The sequence below is a fragment of the Neomonachus schauinslandi genome, chromosome 10 (genome assembly GCF_002201575.2).
Source record: "Neomonachus schauinslandi chromosome 10, ASM220157v2, whole genome shotgun sequence".
Lineage (NCBI taxonomy): Eukaryota > Metazoa > Chordata > Mammalia > Carnivora > Phocidae > Neomonachus > Neomonachus schauinslandi.
Window position 1 is genome coordinate 92734902 of NC_058412.1, and position 23798 is coordinate 92758699.

General features: G+C 42.0%; 1 protein-coding gene across 1 annotated transcript in view; it reads left to right on the forward strand.

Moving 5' to 3' along the window:
• The first annotated feature begins 14625 nt into the window (after positions 1-14625).
• RALGAPA2 (Ral GTPase activating protein catalytic subunit alpha 2) overlaps positions 14626-23798 on the forward strand; it is a 334819-nt gene continuing 325646 nt past the window's right edge. The window contains exon 1 of the mRNA XM_044918716.1: positions 14626-14823. Within this exon, the coding sequence (XP_044774651.1) occupies positions 14718-14823 (106 nt within the window). The 5' untranslated portion in view covers positions 14626-14717. The remainder of the gene's footprint in view (positions 14824-23798) is intronic.

Here is a 23798-nt window from a genome sequence, read left to right on the forward strand (position 1 = left end):
CTCTTAGTAATAGTGCTTCACACATATTATGTGCCTTATGAATTTTAGCTATTCATATTTTTAAAGTATTATTTATTTTGGGTGAGTAAGATAAACTATTGGTGGCCTGATATCTGCTAGTATAGAAGTGCCTTCAGATCTCATTCATATTTTAAAAATACTTTGAGGTCTCTGAACTAAGGGGACACTCAGAAAAGGAAATATTTCATTCTTCAGGGTATCAACTCTAAATAGCAGCAGGCGTTGCCTTGATTAGGTCATCAGTGTCCTCCAAACAGCTGAATCATAGCCCTGATTCCTCCTAATGGAAACTCACATGGTCGTTGTGCTCGCTTTCTATTTTTGAAATATACCTTCATGGATGGAATTTTTGGTGAGGAAGTGAGGAAAAACTGGGGCTATTTAATTTGGAAACCTTGTGTGCAATCACATCAATTTGGCAAAAATAATTTTTTTGCTCGGAGTCAACTGATTGGAGGTGGGAAAGGAATAATAGCCACTTTATCTAATTCTAAGCAAGAATAAAGAAGTGAAAAGGAATGAAATAAGCCAAATCAACCTGCTACTATTCTAATCAAGTAAGGCAGAGCAAGCCAAATCCTGGCCAACTATTTTTATTGACTTGAAATCACAAAGGATGAAAGCCTGAAATGACCTAGATCGCTTTTCTCACAAAGCTGCTTGGTTTCAGTGCCCAGTGCATAAAGCATATCCTGGAATTCCCCGACAAGCGAGGACTGTTTACTTAAGTCTATAATCTGGAAATGGACCTTTTAAAAAGTTGGGGGACAAAGAAAAAAAAGTCAGAGAGAACCTTTGTCAGCCACAGATTAAATAATTTCATTTTGCAAACTTTGTATGGGACTGATTCTTTAGTGCATGCTTCTTGGAGCCATCAGTAATTACAGTGTGTTTGAGAGAAAATTTTAACACGTAAAGACAACAAAGTAAAGAAAGAAAAGGGTGGTTTCTTGGCTGATTCAAAGCCAGAGTAGATTCATATATTTTAAAATTATGAACAATGTATTTTGGACGCACAAAGACATATACAACAATGATGAGACAAATGCCCATTGAACAGTTGTGTTCCTTCTAAGGACCTAACTGTCACTATGCCCACCACCAGAGGCGGCCACTGTTGTGGATTTGGTGTTTTCCACCCAGCAAGCACACTCACACATACATGTCCTAGAAATCCTATGTGTGCAGGATTGGGGCACACACATTGGGGCTAGGCACAGACAGTAATGTTTGCCACAGGGTGGGCTCAATCATGAAATGTTAGAACACTGTGAACATTCACCTACAGGAGAATGGATCAATAAACTGTACTGTATTCATTACAGTGAAGCAGTTAAAGTAAGAGTGCATATATCAATACTGAAAAAAAAATCTCATGAACATAATATTAAGCAAGAAAAGCACGTTGTAGGAGGAGCCCTAGAGAATGGTGTTGTCCTTTATATATGACTTTATGTAGTTTCCTGGAGTTACCTGGTAAAATGTAGAGACTGCCTTTCCTCAGGTTTGCAATTTGCCTGCCTCTAGCCTCCAGGCTGAGGCCTCAACTGAAAGGTCCCATAGATGGCTGGAGCCATCCTTGCGTCCAACTGTCTGTTTATCTACCTGTCACCTACCCAGGAGCCCTAGGGTTTGTCTTGCTTGAATCTCATAAACTTAATTCACTTTCATTTAGCTTGTCATATCAGTTCCTGGTTTGCTGAACTCAACATTGGCAAAGATCAACTGTGGAAACCCTAGGTATTATTCTGCTAAAACCTTAGCTCATTATTTTGACTGTGTTCTCTTGTGAGGCTACATGCTATCTTGGGTTGAAACACAGATTTGAGAGCAAGTAGTTGATTTGGTGGGTGGGTGGGTATCCCAGAGAACATTGGCAGGGGAGTGGGGAAGTGAGGTAGGGCGGGGTAGGTAGCCCAACAGGGTTCATTATCAAGCAGGGAACCAGTACATTCTTCAGAGTTATTCTACTCCAAAGGTGAGGGAACTGGGATCATTATCCATCAACTATCTGTCACTGGTTGAGAGTGCTTCTGAGAGCATCAACTCTCTGGCATGTCCATGGCATGGACCAAGTATGCTCCTGTAATGAAAAAAAGGGTTTCAGGAAGAGAATCACGGTGTTTCACAGTAAGTGGCCTTCAGGTGTAGAGGTAAGTGAAGGAGCAGTTGGGTGAAATGTCTGGAATATCTGCTCGGCTCTTGAGTGAAGATTACTAGGGGAAGTTTTATATCTGCCGGTATTTTCCAACCAAGTCCCAATTTATCCTGTGGTCTACCAGAGCCAGTTAAATACAAGCTACTGTTTCCTAAGATTTCACTTTCCAAAGCAAGAATCATATACTCCATATAAATATTGCATTGAATGCCACATTTTTATTGGAAAAATTCCTTTGCGTCAGGATATTTAACACACTTCCAGGAGTCAAGGCTTCTAGAAGGTGGGCACTCAATCATTAGGAACTTACCTGATGTAGCTCTTGTAGCTAAAGAAATGTTAACTGGGGAGGACTGTTAAAATTTGAGTTTATCTGTGGGGTCACCATGAGTTTGGTCTCTGGAGTTTGGCTATTCAGGTCCAGAAACTCAGTGTTATCATGTCTGCTTATGGTATTCAGGCTCTGGGTAGCTAGCCCATATCAAACAACCTAATTCATAAAACTTTTATAAAGTCAGGCAGAATCAGAGCATTGGGAATTGGCAGTTCTTGAATGATACGTCGCACCTTCCAGCAGTTTTCCCCTTGGTAACCTTTAGACTTATGACAGGTGCACTGTCCCCCCATCCCCACCTTGGAAGTCCTAGATAAACACTGGCAATCTCTTAATATCTAATTTGCCTTTTAATCAACCATCCAAGTCCCTTTTATTTTGTAGTAGGGAAAGGGTAATATAGCTAAGTTTACTGCACTGTTCTCATCTCAGCAATTCCTTCCTAAGAACACACCTGGATTTTGTAACAGAGACTTGGAAAACCCACTAGTATCGCCATCAGCACATTTATTCCCCAACCCTCGGGACAGGCTCCTTCCCCAGACTCCAAAGTCCAGTGATCTCTATGTGCTCTCAAAAAGGCAGGAGAGATTGAAGGGTGGTCACCAAAGGGTAGTCATGCGAATAACCAGGCAGAAATATTAATTCCTTTAAAGTTTGTACAGAGCAAGATGGAGTCACTCCTGTCAAGCAGTAACTTCTGTCTGGTAGTGATGCCAGCAACCAAGGGCACTGCAGCCAAGACCAGATATCACCCAAACCAGCCAAAACCCAGAACTGATAACAGAACCAGAGGACATCTGCAAAGGCCCAAGACCAATTAAATCCCTTTAAAGAGGGAGGATTTTTGCAGCAAACTGACTATCTAGACACTGACCATTTCACATCTGACCACATCACAAAGGCAGCTGCTGCCAAACGCTCTGCCTGATTGATCTCTGAACATAACAGAGATCTTCCACTGCCTGAACATAATAAGCAGCATATGCCAAGAGCTGACCCAGACCAGACCGAGGCCTTATCTCGACCACACACTCGCAGACTGACTTCAAGTTTGGTGCCTTAATTTCCTACCCCCTGTTCTGTCTTGTTTGTTGTGTGACTTGTCTTTATGCTTTGCTTTGTGTGACGTGTAAGACACCAAGTTAACGTAAGTGATGAAATGTCACTGACTTTGGAATCTTGAACCTACTTTATCATTATGTTAACCTTGCTTTATGACTGAATAAAGCAGACATTGGGGAAAGACACAACTTGTCCATGTGCCTTCATAGCGTGCTCCCAACAATGTCGCAAAGGGACTGAGGATAGTCACTCCTTGTTGAAGAGGCAGGTTTCCTCGGCTTCAACTTCCCAGGGTCTAATAATGCTGCCTAATCAGACAGAAGGTCCTGAGAGGTCCTCCAAAAAGCTCTCTTTTCCATTGTCAAGGTTGATTTTTACAAAATAACTTCCATGGTAGATGGATTAATGGTCATAATTCTTAACCTTTCTCTATATCTATTCCTTTTGCCCTCTGACTCTGACTCGTGGCTCAGCCTTGTGAGTTGCTCTGGCCAATAGGTTAATAGCAAACATGTCAGGCAGGCTTAAAACTGCTTGTGCAATTGGGTTTGCTCACTTCTGCCCCGTGTTATATAGAAGAAGAACATGCCCAGGCTAGTCCACTGGTCCCAGGAGAAGGATGAGAAAAATATGGACCAGAGCAGAGTTACCTCAGTTGTCCCCGCAAAGGCCACCCTAGATCAGCCAACAGCTGTGAACTCCAAGATAAGTGATCTCAGCCAAGAGCAGCCAAGCCTGACCCAGATCGTATGAACCCCACAGACCTGTGAGCTGAATAAATGTTTATTGGTGTACGCCACTAAAGTTCTGTAGTTGGTTGCTACACAACACTTTAGTGGTATAGATAATTGATAATAGATAATAGATAATTGATATGCCCTCTTCCTGACCCTTCTGGAGACTCCATCTATGTTCCTGCCTGCTCACCAGCTGCAAGGAACTAGTTACAAGTCCAGTACATTTTAAAGTGCTTCCTGTAATACTGAATGAATCAAAAGTTAATTCCTCAAGTCAATTTCTGTTGACCTGCCTATCTCAGGCTTGCTTGGTGGTTTTTCTATGGATATTCGGTTAATTAATCTGTAAATACTCCCCAATTTCCTTTATGTAGATAAACTCTGAGTTTTATTTCCTGTTGCCAGCACCCAAACTCTTGGAACTTCTTCTTCTGTCTGCCTCTACCTCTGGAAGACCATTCTCCCTCCCTTCCTGTCACCTACATTTTTAATCCTTGGTGAGAAAAGCAATCCCCGTCAGGCCAGTTACCTTCTGGGGTGGGGGGGGGAGCAAAAATCCCTTTATCATGAGGACAGCAGGCTTGTTTAGAGCCATAGGGATGAGCCACAGAGAGTCACAAGCTCAAAGAATTTTAGAACCAGAAGGATGTTAGAGATAAACCAGTGGATGCAGTATGTGGCTTTGTCCAACTGAGGAGGTAAGTCTTCAAAATTTGTTAGTTCCAGATCCCTGGGGCCACCAGCATACACCTTCTCTGTTTTAGCTACTTATTGGTATGTAACAGATCATCTCCAAACTTAGTGGCTCACTCCAACAACCTTTCTGTTTATCTGTTCACAATCCTGTAATTTGAATAAAGTTTGGCTGAGACAGTTCATCTCTGCTCTACATGACTGATAAGTTTGACTGGGGCCGAAGGGTGCACTTGCAATATGGTCCCGCTCTCATGGCTGGGAAGTTGGTGTTAACTGTTGGCTCGAAACTCAGCTGAGGCTGTCAGCCAGGAGACTCAGTTCCTTTCTATGTGGTCTCTCCACGTGGCTAAATTAGACATCTCACAGGGTGGCAGTCTCCGAATAGTCAAAACTTCTTACATAGTGACTGGCTTCTTCCAGTGTGCAAAAATGAAAGCTGCCAGCCCTTTTTAAGGCTTAGAATGGAAACTGGTACCCTGTCACTTCCTCTGTGTTCGATTGGTTAAAGAAGATCACAGAATCAGCTCAGATTCAAGGGGAAAGGAAAAATACAGGGGTATATGAACACTGGGAGTGTGGTTCATTGAGAGCAACCATTGTAAAAGATTAGCCCAATCTCCTTCCAGCTTTTACTAAAAATTGAGCTTCCACTGACCTTTCTGGCCAGCAAATAATGTGGGTAAGGTGAGCACTGGCCTAGGAGTCAAGACACCTGAACTTCTTACCTAGCTTGACTATTAATTAACTTTAAAGATTTGGAGAAGGGACCTGACTCTGAAGTTTGTCTGGATAAACTTTAAAGTATCCTCTGGTTCTAAAGGCAGAGTCTAAAGTCTTGGTAGTTTTCAGTTCCCAGGCAAGTCTTTACATTCTCCTTCATGAGTCTTTCCTACTCTTTTTGAACTGGTCTATCTTGATTTCCAGCTGCCAGGAGGCCAATCAAGTCATTTATTTACTTCCTGTGGTCTGCTGATCTAAGTCCTTCTGATTTGTCCTTTTGACCTGCTTCTTGTGAGCTGGATGACCTTGGGCCAGCCACACAACTTCTCTTAGTCTAGATGAAATGCGGATAAGAACCCCAGCTCTATGGGCTGTGGTGAGGATTGAATGGTCATAAAATCGCTTTGCAAAATGGTACTGGGATGAGATGGCATTGTCCAGCCACTAATGCCACCAGCACCAGAATGTCAGATTCAGGTAAGTGTTTCCATCCCCAGTTCTGATGACGACCAATTACTAACCAACTTTGGTTCTTAGTTTTCCTTTTTATAATAAGGGAATACCTCTGTCAGTCACATTTTACTCTCAAAACGTTCTATGACTCCAGGATTTCCTTGCTGATAACCCTTGACAATTAGGTGAAATTATTTAGCCTACACCTGCAGTAGGCAATATCACAACCAGGGCTGAGGTGGGGGGGGGAGCAGAATTATACAAAGGCAAAGTAAACGAGGGGCTTCTCTTAATACTTTCTGAAAGTTAAAAATAAAAACAGCTTCATATTTATTTTGTAAGGTCTCATCTTTGGATAGTTTACCCAACCAGATAGTGAGCAACTCAGGAACAGGGATTTGATCTTTTTTTTTTTTTTTAATCTCTATCTATTCAGTGACTAGAATAAATGCCCAGCAGAAAGAAACTCAGTTAATGCTTTTTGAATAAATGAATGAGTGAGAAAAGCCTCGGATAGTGAAGAGGCTCAAAAAAAGGGGCTTATTATTTTGATTTTAAAAATGAACATTTAAATGATGGAGAAAAACGTCAATTGGCATCTTTTGGATAGATTATTTAAACCAAACCTTTCACACTGCGGGGTGTTACTTTGTTGTTTTATGACTGTTATAGTGAAATTATTAATTTGATTTATTATAATCTGATTTATAATAATCTGAATTACGACTTTAACTTTTGAAAGGACCCATAAACTATTCATGGGTTTGGTCTTACAGGAACCAGAGGAAGTAAAATATGGCCCAAAACAAACTGCTGAGTCACACGTTATGTCCTTTCCCTTAGCCAGCATTCCTAAGCCGGTATCACTGACGATCCAGAAAGGAGCAATATTTCACCTGGTACGATGGCGACGTCAGTGAATATGCCCCTCCTTACCAAGGAGTACACGCAACAAATAAAGGTGAAATAAAGGTTCTGGGATATTGCTTTGACCTATTCTGACGGTGTTCAGATTCAATTACATAAAACCATGAGAAACTCAGCTATGTAAACCCCTCCTATTCAACACATTTAGAAATCAAGTGTGCACAATCTTAGCAAGCAGAAATTACCTTGTTTCTATTTTCTGGAAGTAGAGGGGAAGAGAAAAACAAAATAATAGTCATTGAACAACATTTTTGTACCAAGCATTGTGTTCAATTCTTTTTATACTCATTTACTCCTTAGAATAAATAGCCCAATGTGAGTTTCTGTCCATTTTATAGATGAGGAAAACTGAGGCTTGGAGAATTGAGTCACCCATTTAAGATTACACAGCTAGTAAGGGGGAAGGACTGGGATTCAGAGCTTTTGCTTTTGCTGTCATCCCGTCCTGCTTCTACAGAGTCAAAAGAAGTTCACTTGTCTCTTCCAGCTTTGGCGTCATCACCTTTTACTATCATTTAGCCCTCTGTTTTTATAAGGCTACAAGAAGATACGCATATTTTGGCAACCCCTACAGGATGCTAAGGACAACCACAAGCACAAACATGGGTGGCAACCACACAAAACCAGACCGCTTCAGGTGATCTTCACACAGCCCATTGTATTTTCCTCCTTGCCCTGCGTGTGGTGTGTTCAGCTCCTTTCCCCAGTTCAAGTGTTGCCTCCTCCAGGAAGCCTTCTCTGATCCTCCCCTCATTTCTACAGCCCAGTCCTTCCTGGTATCTCCCATAATTTCCTGCATGCATCGCTCTTGTTAATTATTATTCTCTTGTTAGGTGTCCATCTCCCACATTAGACTGTGAGCTCTCTGAGGTCAGGGCTATGTCTGACTTCTCAGACTATGAGTTCTCTGGGGATTGAGACTGTGTCATTCTATTTGTAACTTCGTTGCTGTGCATAAACTAGCACAGAGTGGGGACTCAGTTAAGTCTACTTATTGGGTCAAAAAGATTACCAAGAAGGGGCGCCTGGGTGGCTCAGTTGGTTAAGCGACTGCCTTCGGCTCAGGTCATGATCCTGGAGTCCTGGGATCGAGTCCCGCATCGGGCTCCCTGCTTGGCAGGAAGCCTGCTTCTCCCTCTGACCCTCCCCCCTCTCATGTGCTCCCTGTCTCTCTCATTCTCTCTGTCTCAAATAAATAAATAAAATCTTTTAAAAAAAAAAAAAAAAAAAAAAAGATTACCAAGAAGGACTTTAAAACATGATAACAGTGTGGCTCATGGAGGGGTACTTCAATTCAGAGAAAAGAAAGAAAATAAACATAGAAAGAAGGATAATATAAAGGGAGGTACTTAGTAATTTTCCCTGTGGCATTTGAATTCTTCAATTTTGGTTAAACAGAAACAACAATATGATTCAATTCTTTCCAATTATTCATTACGATGATTTTAATAATTGCACAATTTGCACATATCCTTTGTCTAAGTGACATCGGGGGTTTCCGAGTTAAAATTTGGAAAAAACAACTATCAAATGTAAGTCTTCCTTAAAGATTTACTGAAAGCAGTAAACTATGCCTTCCAATTATCTTACTAAAGTACAAGATCTTAATTATAAACCAGCCCAATGGGTGGATCATTTTCATATTCTAGGGCATATTTTAATTTATGTCAAGCGAATCATAAATGATGATTCGCTTTGTTATTGTTTTTGTTATTGTTTACTATTTATTACTATTTATTTATTTATTGTTGTTATTTTAGCTACTCAGCATCCAACTTCCCTTCCTCCAATAATACACTCCATTGTTTTTTTTGGGGTATGTCCTCTCCTATCCTATATAGTCTTGGTAGGAGGTGGTAGGAGGTGGTCCTATTTACAAAGAGGATTAGCACCTCAGATTTTCTGACCCAGGGCAGCAAGGTGAGTGGACACATGAGCTAGGCTTCCATCTAAGGCTTAGCCAACTGGATATTCTTGAGACTTTGAACTTGAAGATGTGTAGGATGGTGGAAGGTCTTTCATTGTCATGGAAGTCTTGGTATGCTGACCCATGTGCTCTGCTCTATAATTTGTCCAGGCCTGCCAATGCTGCCTTGGTATCTAATTTTCTAGTTATTTTCCAAGGCTGGATCTCCAACCTTCCATTGATCGTGGGAGTCTGGCATTCTTTGGATGAATCATCTTTACCTAAATAGCCAGTCAATTTCTGTTGCTTAAAATTGAGAATGCTGGGGCGCCTGGGTGGCTCAGTTGGTTAAGTGACTGCCTTCGGCTCAGGTCATGATCCTGGAGTCCCGGGATCGAGTCCCATATCGGGCTCCTTGCTCAGCTGGGGGTCTGCTTCTCCCTCTGACCCTCCCCCCTCTCATGTGCTCTCTCTCTCACATTCTCTCTCTCAAATAAATAAGTAAAATCTTTAAAAAAAAATTGAGAATGCTGTCTGAAATACCAGGTAAAGGCAGTCTCCATTTAGGACATACATCTGCATGTATATTAGTAAGAGAATTTGTATTCTTGTTTCATGGTTCATAAGAATTATTGTTCTCTAAGAATTATTTTGAGATTCATTTTTCTAGAAAATTACAGGAATTAATAAATAAAACTGTGTGATGGCTTTCTCCATTTTAAATGAATAGTTTTTGTTGACATTCTATAATCTACATTCATTTTTAGAAAATCTAGCACCTGGCTCTAAATTAGGGAGTAAATCTTATCTAATATTAAACCTAATGTTGGCATTTTGTGTATTGGGGGAAGAGGTGAGCTAATGAGCACATTTTCACAGGCTTCTCACCTCTGAAACTTCATCTCTCTAGCCTTTGTACATCATCCTTCTATTCAAGTTGTATTTACTATTTAGATAATTTCCATGATTCTTGATTTTTCCAACATTATCATTCAAAGATATGGGTCTTTTTTTTAATTTATAAAATTTCTTATGATCCTTACTTATGGGCTTATATTTTTCTAATGTTGACATGTTTACTGAAATGTTAATACTGTTCTGATGATAAAAAAAAAATGAAAATATATCCAAAGCAGATGACATTGTGGTTGAAATGCACAGCTGTGAAAACATCTGCTTGACTAAATTTAGAAAAACGATTAGGTTCTTTTCCCTTAAAGCATTGCTTTGTTATCAAGCGTCCACCAGGCATATCAAAATGGCTAGTACATTTTCAAAAACTTTTTCAGGTCTGTCCTGAAGTGAAATTCTCATATAAAATGATTTATAGTCAAGTTTAAAGTTAAGTATTAAATCTTCTCATTTGACAGTTATTTGGAAAGAAAAGAAACTATTAGGAAATATTTTTGGAGGAGAAAAAAATATATTTTCAGTGTCTACAGTAATATATCATCTGGAAAATGAGGACATTGGGTTTCTTGTTTCTTAAGTGTTGAGTTTGGCATTTCATTCTTATGGAGGGCCATCCCTTCTTTCTTAGGGATTTTAGATAGGTGCAGATTCACAGGGGCACAACATACACATTGAATGAATTCAACATTTCAGGGTAAGAGCTGATGTAAGAAAAAAATTGAATTTATTAGGTCGTAGCTTTTTTTTTAAGAAAATAAGAATGCAAAGGTCCAATGATCAGTAAAAATAGACTGTGTCACAGGGGTTCACAGGGGCAGGCTCTCTGTGGCAATAGCATCCAAATGAAGAGCCACAGTATGTCTGACGTACGAAAAGATCTTACTCCTGAGGACAGGCACAATGAGCTTATCTGGAGGAAAATCTGCAGCTAAAAGTTGAATTTTTCCATATACTAAAATTAATGTAATATTCATGACAACTAGGATTAATATGTGGGCATAAGATATTTTAGTCTATCTGAAAAAACCCCAAATCCTTCCAAACTGAAAAAACTCTGATGAGTGAAAATTAGAAAGCAAATACATTAACATTTAGGTTATCTGGAAACTAAGAGCTGGCAGGTCTAAACGTATAGAAAGATTCCAATATGGAAGTTAAAAAGACAAACAAATTGTCTCTGATAGCAGTGACTGAATTTGGGAGCAAGATGTGGTCAAAATTAGATGAGGAATCTCTACCAGACATTTCTCCTTTGTGTCTAGTAGCAACACCAGTTTAGAAGGAGATGAAGGAGATCACATTGTGTGGGGGGATAAATTATGGTTTCACAAACAATGAATAAGCTGTTTAAGAAGACAGAGAAGTCTGGGGGCGCCTGGGTGGCTCAGTTGGTTAAGCGACTGCCTTCAGCTCAGGTCATGATCCTGGAGTCCCAGGATCGAGTCCCGCATCGGGCTCCCTGCTTCGCAGGGAGTCTGCTTCTCCCTCTGACCCTCCCCCTCTCATGCTCTCTCTCTCTCTCTCTCTCATTCTCGCTCTCAAATAAATAAATAAATAAAATCTTTAAAAAAAAAAAAAAAAAAAAGAAGACAGAGAAGTCTGTCTATATTTTAGAAAGATTTCTGAGGAAAGACGGGTAAAATTTTAAAATTTGGATGTCTTATAACACATTAGTTAAATTGAAAACATTGTATTAAACAACATTCCCTAATAATGCTGACTGAGATATTAATGAAGAAATGAATGAATGAATTTATTTATTCAACAAATATTGATTGAATGCTGACCCTGGCGCTGTGCTGGGCATAACCCCAACAATGATGAATTGTAGAACTGTTTGATAAGTATTTAACATCAATGATGGTAGGAGCTGCAGTTTTCACATGGTCCTCAAAAGACCAATTTTCAGTAAAATAGAAAAGAATGGGAAGTACAAAGCTATGGTCATCACAATTTTAGCTGTGTCAGTTGTTCAATAAACATGTGTTGGTTTGAATTTATGTAAATTGTATACAAAAACAAAAAAAAATTTCTAAAATTCTACTATAGGGACGCCTGGACGGCTCAGTTAGTTAAGCATCTGCCTTTGGCTCAGGTCATGATCCCAGGGTCCTGGGATGGAGTCCTGCATTGGGCTCCTTGCTCAGCGGGGAGCCTGCTTCTCCTTCTCCCTCTGCCTTCCACTCTTCCTGCTTGTGCTCTCTCTCTCTCTGACAAATAAATAAATAAAATCTTTAAAAAAATAAAATTCTACTACAGACAGCATCAGGAATTAATAAATGTTTCTCTTTATTCTTTGGGACCTCTTGGTCTCTCATTTCCCTCCCTCTGTCATGGTTACTTGGGCTCTGTCTTCCTTAACACCTGAATTCAATTTGCTATCATCGGAAAAATATGATGCTTTTCTGGTAAGTGGTGTATGGAGGAAATTATAAAGCTCTAAAGCCCTGCACTCTTCCCTGGTTCAATCTTGAAACACATACCCAGTTCAGCTCAGGTTCCCCATTGGTTACCAAGAAATGGTCTTAACCACCTGAGGGCTCTTACATTCTTTTCTTTTTTAAAAAAAAGTCCACCCAGAGGCGCTTGGTGGCTCAGTTGGTTAAACGTCTGCCTTCAGCTCAGGTCCTGATCCCAGGGTCCTTGGATGAAGCCCTGCATGGAGATTGCAAGGGGATCCCCGCTCAGCAGGAAGTCTGCTTCTCCTTCGCCCTCTGTCCCTCTCCCTATTTATTGACAACACATTTTAGTGTGAAATTGGAGCTCTGATTTTAGTTTAGTCAAAGGGACTAAACTAAACTAAACTAAACTAAACTAAACTAAACTAAACCCACCTCAACTTGATTGGAAGACTTCGAGGACAGGAGACCACATCTAATACATCTCTTTATCTCCAAGGTTTAGATTCATGCCTTGCACACAGCAGGTCCTCAATAATTGTTTGATGGCAATGACAGGTTGCTGTGTGATAGACAATTTGAATTTCCTAAGACAAGTGCATCCTATTTTTTTCAATCAAAGGTATCTTCTTCTAAAGGGATGGGGCAGTGAATACTGTGACATACTATGTGTAACTAGGTACAGGCTAAGTACTGTGAAAAAGGCACTCAAAATGCCTTAAAAGAAAAAGCTATTTCTCTCTTGCAACAGTCTTGGAGGGTTTGTGGCCCTTTTTGAGATGTCATCTCAAAAGACCCAGGCTGGCATCATCTCGAGTGTGGGGCTTTCATAACTGGATCTGAGATTCATCCACGTTATTGGGTTTATTAGTAGTCCGTTCCGTTTTAGAGCTGAATAATATTCCTTTGCATGAATATGTCCTAGTTCTATCAATGCTATTTTGACAACTCTAAAAATAGGCTCTAACAACTAGAAGATATGTTTTTGCAGGCCTGGATGAGATAAATAGGACTATTTTAGCTTTTATTCCATTTTATTTAACAAACGTTTAGTGAGTGCTTCTAGAGGCCAAACATCATGCTTGTTAGAAGAATATAAAGCTATGTAAATCTCTGGCTTTTCCCCCAAGTTACAGGTTCCCCCAAATGAGAAAAAGTTGTGCTGTCCCAACTGGATGGAAAGCACATGATTTTAAACAGCCAGCTTAATGTTGTCAAAATTTGGAGCATCAAAGGATCCAGATGCCAGTAAAAAAAATCCTACAGATCTCTTGTAAGACATCTCCAGGCCATTTTCCATCTCAAAGTTTTGCTCCAAGTTACAGGCACCTAGCCTTAAAACGCATACCAGCCTGAGAGTCAGGTCCCTCAGGTTCTATTTCTGGTTCTGCTACTGGATTTCTATGCGGCCTTGCACAACACAGAGAACGTGCACTTCCTACAAGGCAAGAGACAAGATCCTGAGGAACCCTCTGGCAAGGCAACCTCATACCCCAAGTGAACTTGGATCTCAGGAACCAAGGGGGACTGGCTGGACTCCTCACCCAGAGTCTAGGGATGCCCTTCCTGCTACCAAAGCCATTCATTTTAGTGTGAAATTGGAGCTCTGATTTTAGTTTAGTCAAAGGGACTTCGACTCCCTCCTTGGTGTGAATCTAGAAGTCAAAACGAAAAATAGTTTGCATTTTAAAAGCCTTGAAATTTTTCTTACTGAGATGTTCTTGTGGTTCACGTTGCACTAGAGGAAACTGGGTTGATAGTACCGACCAAGGAGTGAAGCTTTGGGAGCCCTGGGCCCCTCTGGGGAGGGGGCGGGCCGATGCTGTCCAGCGGCTTGGGGACCCAGGAAAGGTAAGTCACAGCGCCTCGCCCCCGGGAGAACTACACTTCCCTAGAGGCCTTGAGGCGTTCAGCCGGGTGAGGAGGAAGAACGTGCTCAGACCCAGCCCGTTGACTCCCATCGTGCCTAAGACACGCCAACCTGACTGGAGGGCTCTGTCGCAGTGCATTCAGGGACTTGTAGTACAGCGTGTGTGCAAGCTCCAAGCTTCTTCGTGATTCGCTGTGCCGACTCGGCGCTCCGAGCGCGCCCCCGCGAAGTGGGTTCAAATCGCATGCGCGTGCGCCGCGCCCGAAGGGCCGGCCGGCACCTCCCGCGGGGCGGGGCGGTCGATTCGCGTCGACACCGCCTTCCTGCCCCGCCCTTCGCCGTACCCGGCCCGCCCCTCCTTCCTGGAGCCACAGCTGAAGCGGCGGCGGCAGCGGTGGCGGCCCGGCGGGGGGCGGCGAGTGGCCCGCGCGACACGCGCCGACCCGGACCCTATGCGGTGATTCGCGCGGCGCAGGCGCCTCCTGCCCCGCCGGCGGGGCCCGGGTTTACCGCGGCGGGATGTTCTCCCGAAGGAGCCATGGAGATGTGAAGAAGTCCACCCAGAAGGTGCTGGACCCCAAGAAGGACGTGCTGACGCGCCTGAAGCACCTGCGGGCGCTGCTGGGTGAGGCGCGCGCTGGGGAGCCGGGCTCGTGGGCACCTGCCCCGACGTGGGCCGGACGGGGTCGGGGCTGGGATGCCGACGGCATGGCGTGGGGGGTGGGGGGGGTGGAGGTGGCGTGAGACCCTCCTTTCCGGGGCCCAGCATTGTTCCCCGACAGCGGGCACTCTGGCCCTCGGGCTCTGCCCTGTCGCCCAGATTGTAAACTTACCCCAGATTCGCACCCGGTCACATCGAGGTCGGCGGAGCCGTGCCTCTCGCCTCCCCAGCAAATCCTGCACTCCAGGTGCTCCTCGCACACACATACACATTGAACTGTCACCTCCCCTCTCGTTTTTTAATTTTAATTTTTGACTCTGACACCCTAAGTAGACTGAGTCTCCAAGTGTTTCCAGCACAGATTTAATTGAAATGTCATCTCTTGTGGGCCCCCTTCCCTTAAATTTTATTTTTACTTTTGAGTCGGAGTCTTCAAAAAGACTGAGCCTCGGAACGCTCCTATTTAATTTAGCTGTCATCTCTCTTCCCATGCTCCTCTTTTTATTTTTATTTTTATTTTGGGCCTGGCTGCTTGGGTTTCTTTGTGTCCTTGGTGTGAAGGGGGCTCCTCCTGTCTGTTGGAGGGAGGGGTGGCTTTCCTGGGTTCAAGGAGGCTGCTGCTGCTTTATTGCCAGGATGACAGTGATAGTTATTTGCCTTCTTTCGTTTTTATGGACTGCTGGGTGGAGGTTCTGTGGAGCCCAGGGGGCCTGCAGTTGACCTGCGATGAAGCTCATCCTTGTGGCTGTGAAGTGTCCACAAGGCTTCCTGTCACCTGCTGCACGTGATCTCTAGCTGCTTTGCTAGGCTTTGTTTTGTTTTCTATTTTCTTCCTTACTTAATCTTAACTTTTGTTTAGGACCAAACACCTGTGCTGTCTGTAGTGTTTTGGGGGGCTGAGAAAAGGACACCTTGTTTCTTCTAGATGTCTTTTTTATTCTTAAAATGAGGAAAAAACACCTGATATAGGACACATAGTCTTCTAACACATAGAATTCATTTTATATGTGAGAATTTTAAATAAAGATCTTGTTTATGAGATTAAAAGTTGCTAATTATTTCTATTTATACCCTGTGAAGTACCTCTGAGGAAACACACACACACACCTGGTTTCGCCAAGTGAAGTTATTCACAGTCTCGGATTCCTTGAGATTTACACTATCTTGTTCAGTTTGGAATGAAATGTAAATTAATTACTTACTGTTAAGAAGGATTAGTTTTCAAGACTTTTGAAAGTGTGGTGTCCTTGGTAAACTGAACTGTCTCCTCCCTGTAGTAAAATCTCGTGCACACACAGGTTGCATTGTGGAGTTCTTCGTAGTGACTGATTAACACCTACTGCTGGGACATTTTTGATAAAGGAAAGTTGAACAGTATTTTAAAGCATTTGATACTCTGGGACTTTTTCTGTGGTAGAGCATTTGAACTTCGGTTCTGTCCAAGTCTGCACGATTAAGTTGGCTACATTTTGTAAAGGCAGAATCAATTAAACCTAGATGAGTTTGGCTTCTTAGAGATTCACAGTATATTGTTACCATTCTGAGAAAGTAGTTAGTTTTCAAGGCTGTGTAATTGTGGTTTCACTTTAAGGTGCAGTATCTTATTTTGAGGAACTTTCTTTTTTCATTTCATTGAGCTCATTATGACCTCATTTTTGTAACATAGGTTCTTTGATATTAGGTTGTTTTTTGTGGATGCATTTATTTGTGGAATGACCCAGTGTACTTTATTGCTGCAATCTTTATCCATAAGGACTACATTTTTGTAAATGTGTCTGAAGAATTCTAGTCACAATGTCTAACGTAAACTTTCGCTAACAACTGTGGTTTAAAGACTTTAAAGAAACACCGTACATTAATGTACTAGTTCCTAGCACATCATATACCCTATTTGCTACTTTAAGAAAAAGTCTACTTAGGAAAAAAACAAAAAGAAAAAATCTACTTAGAAAAAATGGCCCCTTGATCTGAAAGACAGGAATTAGCCAAGATCAAGAAAACTACTTAAGGGAAATGAATGGACATTATTGTTGTATTTTCATTTGCATATTTATGTAATACTCTTGCTTTTCACATATTTTGTCTTCAAGCGATAATAAAGATGTTCTTTTTTTACATACAAAGATGATACCATTGATCTGGATTTGCAGCCTGTGGCTACATCACTCTGGCTGGTTACTTGTCTTTGAACCTTCTTTACTCTGTCAAATGGGTATGGTAATGTCTACCTTGTAAAGGTTATTGGGAGTATAATGTATAAACTACTTCAGTTTGCAGCAGGCATGTAACAGTTTCCTCTCCCATTACTTGCCTCCCATTATTAATAGGATAGGACAAGTACTTTGATAAGTATTTTCCCACACCACCCTTTATATTTTGATAATTGCTGTGAATTTGTTCTCTCTTTATAAAAATTAGTCTGTGTTTAAGACAACTGGCTGAGAGACACACAATGAACTGTGGAAAGTGGAGTATTTCTCATTCATGGTAATGGCTCCAGTTAGAACTTGCTTAGCTACTTTAATCTGGCTGCATATTGTAGATTGGCCTGTTATTATTGACTTTATTTTACAAGGTGGGAGACTGAGGCCCAGACAGACCTTACATGGGGCCAAGCCATGGACTAAATGGCCTATGTGTATTGTGTTAATTGCAGGTAGAACAAAGAGCTCTTAGGTCCCCTGACTTCCAGTTCTCCCTGTATTGTTGAAATCATCAATGGGAGAGTAAATGAGTAAACAAAACAAAACAGAAACCAAAAAATTCTGTGTATTGCTATTTTGCTCCAGCAAAGATTCCATGTTTAATCAAAAGTTGAGTACCTTCTACAAATCCCCATATAGAAATAGTATTGATATAGCAAGAAGAATTGATGTAATAGTAAGCATATAGTAGGTATGTAATTAGATAGTGGCTTATATGTTGGACTCCATTATAGGATTTCAAGGGGTCAAAAAAGATCATTAAGAGTGGCACAAACAGAAGGGCATCTTGAAGGAGGTTTTACTCATGCTGGTCCCTGAAGGATGGCTAGACTACTGAGCCACATGTGTAACTTAAAATTTTCTAGTAGCCACATTTAAAAAAGTAAAAAGAAACAGGTGAAATTAATGTTAATAATACATTTTATATAATCCCGCAGATCTAATCTGTGATCAACAGGTAATCGGTATAAAATATTAATATTTTTTACATTCTGTTTTTCATACCAAGTCTTTGAAATCCAGTGTGTATTGTACATTTATAGCATGTCTCATTTCAAACTAGCTGCATTTTAAGAGCTCAGTAGCTGTATGTGGCTAGTGCCTGCATACTGGGCAGAGCAAGGTTAGAATTTGGGAAGGGCAGTGGGAAGGCAGTTCCAGGCAAGGGGAAATGGGAGCTGGTAGTGGAAATACACATGGCAATGATGTAGAAAGGTGAGGAACGCCAGCTTGCTCCTTCCTCCTGTCCAGTGAGGGAGTCACAGGGTGATGTTGGTCATGAGATGGAGTGCTAGAATTCTTGCCCTGAGGGTGTTCACAGTGTCAGATGCGTGACTGGAGTGCTATGTAGGCCAGGGGTAGAGACAGGACAGTGAGTTGGACTGGAGGATCTTGGTGGGGGGAGAGGAGTGGTGGCCTGACTGGCAGAAGCTTGAGGCAGTTTGGGGGCCAGATCAGAAAAAGTCTTGTTTGTCTGAGTTGGAAGCTCGTATCTTACCTTGCAGGTGAGAGGGCCTGCTTGAAGAACTCTTAGTAGGTCAAATGATAAGATTTGAGAGCTGCCTGCCTGTCAGCAGGGCCAGGAAAATGGATTGGAGGGTGATGGGAGGGATGACACTGCTGGCAGCATAGGAGGAGACAAATGGTAAGGGTCTGAAATAAGATGCTTTGTGAATGGAGAGGAGGGGTGGGATTTCGAAGGACCAATGCAGCAAGAACTAGTGATTGTCAAGTGAAGTAATGAAACAGGTTTGTAGAAGCCAGGCAAGGAGTGATCAGTCTGAAGGAGAAGAGATCTGGGATAAGAGGCCATAGTCAAAGCAAATCAAGTAACATCCGGGCTTGGGCCAAATATCTGGAACAAATGCTGAGCATTTGTGAGAGACTCTTCTCTCCTCTCTCTATATATTGACAGAGTGAAATGGAACATTTTGGTATATTTCCTTTTAAGTATCTGTTACTTTATGTAGGGACAAGTTCACTTACAGTTTTAAATGTTGCCATTTAAACTTATTTTATTATTAGCATTTTCCTCTCATTTTTTTCCCCTCATTTTTATTAACTACAAACATTTGTTGAAACTGTGTACCGTAAGTTAGCTTACTATTTCCTGGATGATTAAATTGTTTCCTTCCTTTCTCTCTCTCTCTCTCTTTTTTTCTCTGATATAAATAATACTGTTCTAAACATCTTGGGAAGCAGCTTTTTCTATATTTTGTGTTATTTCCTTAGGACAGATTCCAGTGAAGTCAAATTGCTGGGTTTGAACACGTTTATGACTCGATTTGCTGTGCAAGTGTTGCTCCCAATGAGCCTGCTAGCAGCAAGGATCGAGACTACCATTTCCACTGTAGTCTGACTAGCAGTAAACACATTTGTGTAATTTTAAAATTGGCAGTAGGCTTTTTGGAGAATGGGAGTGTCAGGGATAGGGCCAGAGGAGTTAGGAGGAGATCCTGGCTAATGATAGGGGAAGATGAATTTGGTGTTAGGGGTGTTGAGTTTGAGAAAAGGGCAAAATCCAAGTGGAAATGTCTAGGAGGTTGTTGGACATAGGGTCTGGAACTTAATAAGAGGATAGAAAGCTATGGTATGGTTGTTTATTGTCATCATGGTTCCATCAGATCTGCCCACAAACCTCTGATGCAGGTAGTGTTCCTACTTTCAACCTGTAGATGAAGAAACTGAGGCTCAGTGAGCTTAACTACTCGTCTGTCAGCACCTAGTTGATAAGTGGCAGAGCTGGGATTCCTGATTATAAGCCCATGTTATGCCTCTGCTAGTTATCTGACTCAAAAGTATATTTATATATCAGAAAATATATTTACCCCACCACAGTGAATGTTGACATATAAACAAAAGCCTGATGGTTTTTGCATGTCTCCCAAAAATGATGCTTTGACTTGTGCTGCTCTCTGCCTGGTCTATTTTTACTAGATTCTTAGGGAGACTTGAGGCTATATTTGATTTCAGCATGGCAGAAGACAAAAAGACTCCTTTTGTGTTTTCCTGTTCATTGGCCTCTCTGTACCCTCGGCAGATCTAGCAGGTGGTAAAATATTTGCATGGACATTAGTGTCAAAGGACATTCTACAACCAGAGCAGAGCCGAGGTGTAATTTCAGGCTCCTCAGGCAGTCTTAGTTTTGTCTCTCTCATTCAGCCTTGTTTGAAGCAAAGTCATTTTGCCGTAATGCTCCTTTTGCTAATTTTTCATCAGTTACTCACGTTTTATATCTGTAACCTCTGGCACATAAGATGAACTTTGGACACAGATATGTGTATCACACATACACCAATCCCTGACTCTAAGGCTCAGGGATGTCTGGACTCCTGATGAGAGAAGGGTGAACCTAAGGTAAAAGTCCGATCGAGCTCAGATGTTTTGTTTGAGACAACTGACTTCCTCCTTTTATTCTGGGAAGAGAGCTGATTGGTAGTTCCAGAATATTTTGACGTAACTTTTTATAATTTGTATTTTTATTTTGTTTGTAAGTGCTTTACTTGCAATTGGGCATAAATACTTTTACTAGGTGTTTAGAGTACTGATCTTTCCATAGATAAAATTGTAGGGAATTGTTTTAAAAAATTGACTTTCAAAATAGCAAATTGATTCAATTTAAGTTTTTAAATTATGTTTTAAAGGAGGAATATGTTGGGGCACCTGGGTGGCTCAGTCGTTAAGCGTCAGCCTTCAGCTCAGGTCATGATCCCGGGGTCCTGGGATCGAGGCCCACATCGGGCTCCCTGCTCCGCAGGAAGCCTGCTTCTCCCTCTCCCACTTCCCCTGCTTGTGTTCCCTCTCTCGCTGTGTCTCTCTGTGTCAAATAAATAAAATCTTTAAAAAAAAGGAGGAATATGTTATTGTACTGTAAAATTAATAATATATAAATGTGGTAGACAACTATGCTGTCTTCGGATTTTAAAAAAATTTCACTTCCACAGACATTTTTTTCAAGAGTGTATGAGTGAGTGCGTGTGTGTGTCTGTGTCTGTCTGTCTGCTCAGGAGGGCTGTGTATTCAGGTATTAATAAGGCAGAAGCCCAGAGCCTATGGTTTAATAGGAGTGGTAGACACGTAAACAACTACATTTCCTATGAAGGTGTTAGTGTCTCGATGAAGTGGGTGAGTTGGTGCAGAGGAGGCACGGCAGAGAGGCCTCTTGGAGAGGTCGCCAGTGCTTCCTGAGGGAGATGCGCTCTGTGGTGGGTTTGGAATGACGAATAAGAGGTTTTTCTGGTGGACAAGTCAGGGATGAGGGGACTGCAGAGAGGAACTTGTGTGAAGGTAATGGTGTGGCCACCATGGAGTTAAGTGTACAGTGGCTTTTATCCTGTGGTGGGGGTAGATGTTGGGAACCAGGAAGACATAAGGAGAGAATAGGAGCCAAATGTGATGTGTCCCCTTGGTGAATGGCCCAAGAGTCTCAGAGTCCCTGAGATTTGAAACAGGAGTGCCAGGAGAGTGAGAGCTCCCATCCTTCTGGATTGCAAACCCTGAGGGTGTAGCATGGGCTGCCAGCGTTCATCTTTCCCCAGTGTGGAGGGAACCTACCTCAAATTGAATTCATAATCAGACGGAAGCAGGGCAGAGAGATGGAGGGTGAGACGAACGCATTGGACCCTGTGTGAGCCGAGAGGTTCACCGTGTCTGTGCCATCTCCACCCCTGAGCTTCTCGGTTGCAGGTGCCAGTAACACCCTGTTTTTGCTTTAGCTAGCTTGAGTCATATTTCTGGGTCTGGAAATGGAAAGAATACAGATTAATATGCCAGAAAGGGGGGGGGACCCCAGATCAACGATGGGTGGGTGGGTCCGTATGTGTGGATATGCTTTTTATATTTTTTAAGAGCTGAGAAAATTTGAGTTTATATATATGTAGAAGAAGGAGCTAATAAAAGAGCAAAATTGAAGAAACAGTGCAGAGAAACGGAATACAAATGGAGAAAGGTGGGTCTTCAGTGGGATCAAGAGCGTGGGGCAGGAGATCAGGCTTGACAAGAGGGACACCACTTCCTCTAAGGCCACATGGAGGAAGTAAGAATGGGGTCCTAGATGTGGGGGGAGCTCTCACACTATGGCTTCTGTTTTCTCTGCGAAGGTAAGAGGTAGAGTCAATTGCTGAGCCAGTTTTCTTGCTGGTGTAGTGATAGGGACTGAGGATGTCTTGTTCCCTCTCCTGTGCCATGCATCCCCTGAAAATAAAGGAAATACTGTAATCTGTAAGACTTGTTCTTTTGGGGAGCGATCTCATAAATGCATTTAACTTATGCATTCAGTACTTGGCCAGAAGCCAGGAAATGCATATATATATAAAACGAGGACAGTTCAGTTAGTGCACATATTGTCTGGCCTTCCACTTGGTGACCATGTGTCCCAGAGTGGCAGCAGGGGGCCCAGGGAAGTGCTGTGTTCTCAGTGGTCTTCTTTCCTTCGTGCCTCTCAACTGTGGGACTGTCCTACTGGGTGTGGCTCTCGTGGTTAGGGGTAATTTTGATCTCCATTTTCGCCTTGAATGCGACTTAACCTCACATAAGATGTAACGTGAGTGTACATATTCGTGTGGCACCTTGCACTTTTGCAAAATGTTTTCTCATATTCTCATTGGATCAATATGCTGCCTTAAGCTACCAGTTCAGAAAGGACTTACCTTTTAGATTCTTCGCCAAGCTTTGTTTCTGACTTAGTTCTGAATGCCCATTTCAAATTTTTAACAGTGATTTTTACAAAAGAGATATTTCATAACCATTTTTATGTCTTTTATATTGTTTTAGAAACTGAAACCACATCTGAAAAGTATTTTAAAAGTAATTGTAATTTTTAACAGTAAATAAGTAATTTCGCTATTGCAACTGTGGTTTAGCTTTAAAAGATAAGGAGCCCTTTGATATTATCTTGTGTTTGATTTTAAGTGATGGCACATATTCGCTGAACTTCAACCATGGTTTCAGGGACACATAGGTACTAGTGACATTGTGCCCAATTCTGGGAGCCATGAGAATGTGCCACTCAGGTCTCTGCTGTGGGGATCATGACTGACTGATGGCTCTGGCTGCTGCCCTCTGGATTCACCACCACTTCTTAGCCAAAGCTAAGCTTTTCTTGGGCTCCTTGCAGTTACTGAGCAAGCAGGAATACTAATGTGGTCCACTCATGCAAGATCCAGATGCCTCTGAAGGGTGACTTTGGCTTGAGGACTCCCCATGGGTTGGTCAAGACCTTCTCAGGACTGAGTTGGAGTCTGAGACTCTTCCTTCACAGCCCTCCTTCCTTCCCCCTCTCCTTCGCAGGGGTCAGACCTGCGCTGTGGTTGAAGCCTCTCCCTGCCTTCTCAGGTCTCTCTCCTTTTGCCTTCACAGGCAGTTCTCCCAATAAATATCCTACATGTAATCCTATCTTGGTATCTACTTCTCAGGGAGCCCAGACTGACACACCATCCCTTTCCCCAGAAGGTGTTGCCCATCCTACCATCTAAAACCCTTCCAGGAGACAGCATGAGTACAATACATCTTCCACATAAACTTTCTTTATCCCTCTGCCCCGAAATGATATTTCCTCAGAATTCCCATAGTATTTTGAACTTTGCATTTGGCATTTATGGCCTTTTGCTTTGTATCTGCTGGATCTCCCCTACTAGTTGATAAATACATTGAGGTTATGAAGAGCTTCTTATTCATCTTGATTCCTTTTGGTAACATACTTCCTTATTTGTAATCATAATAATTAGCATTTAATCA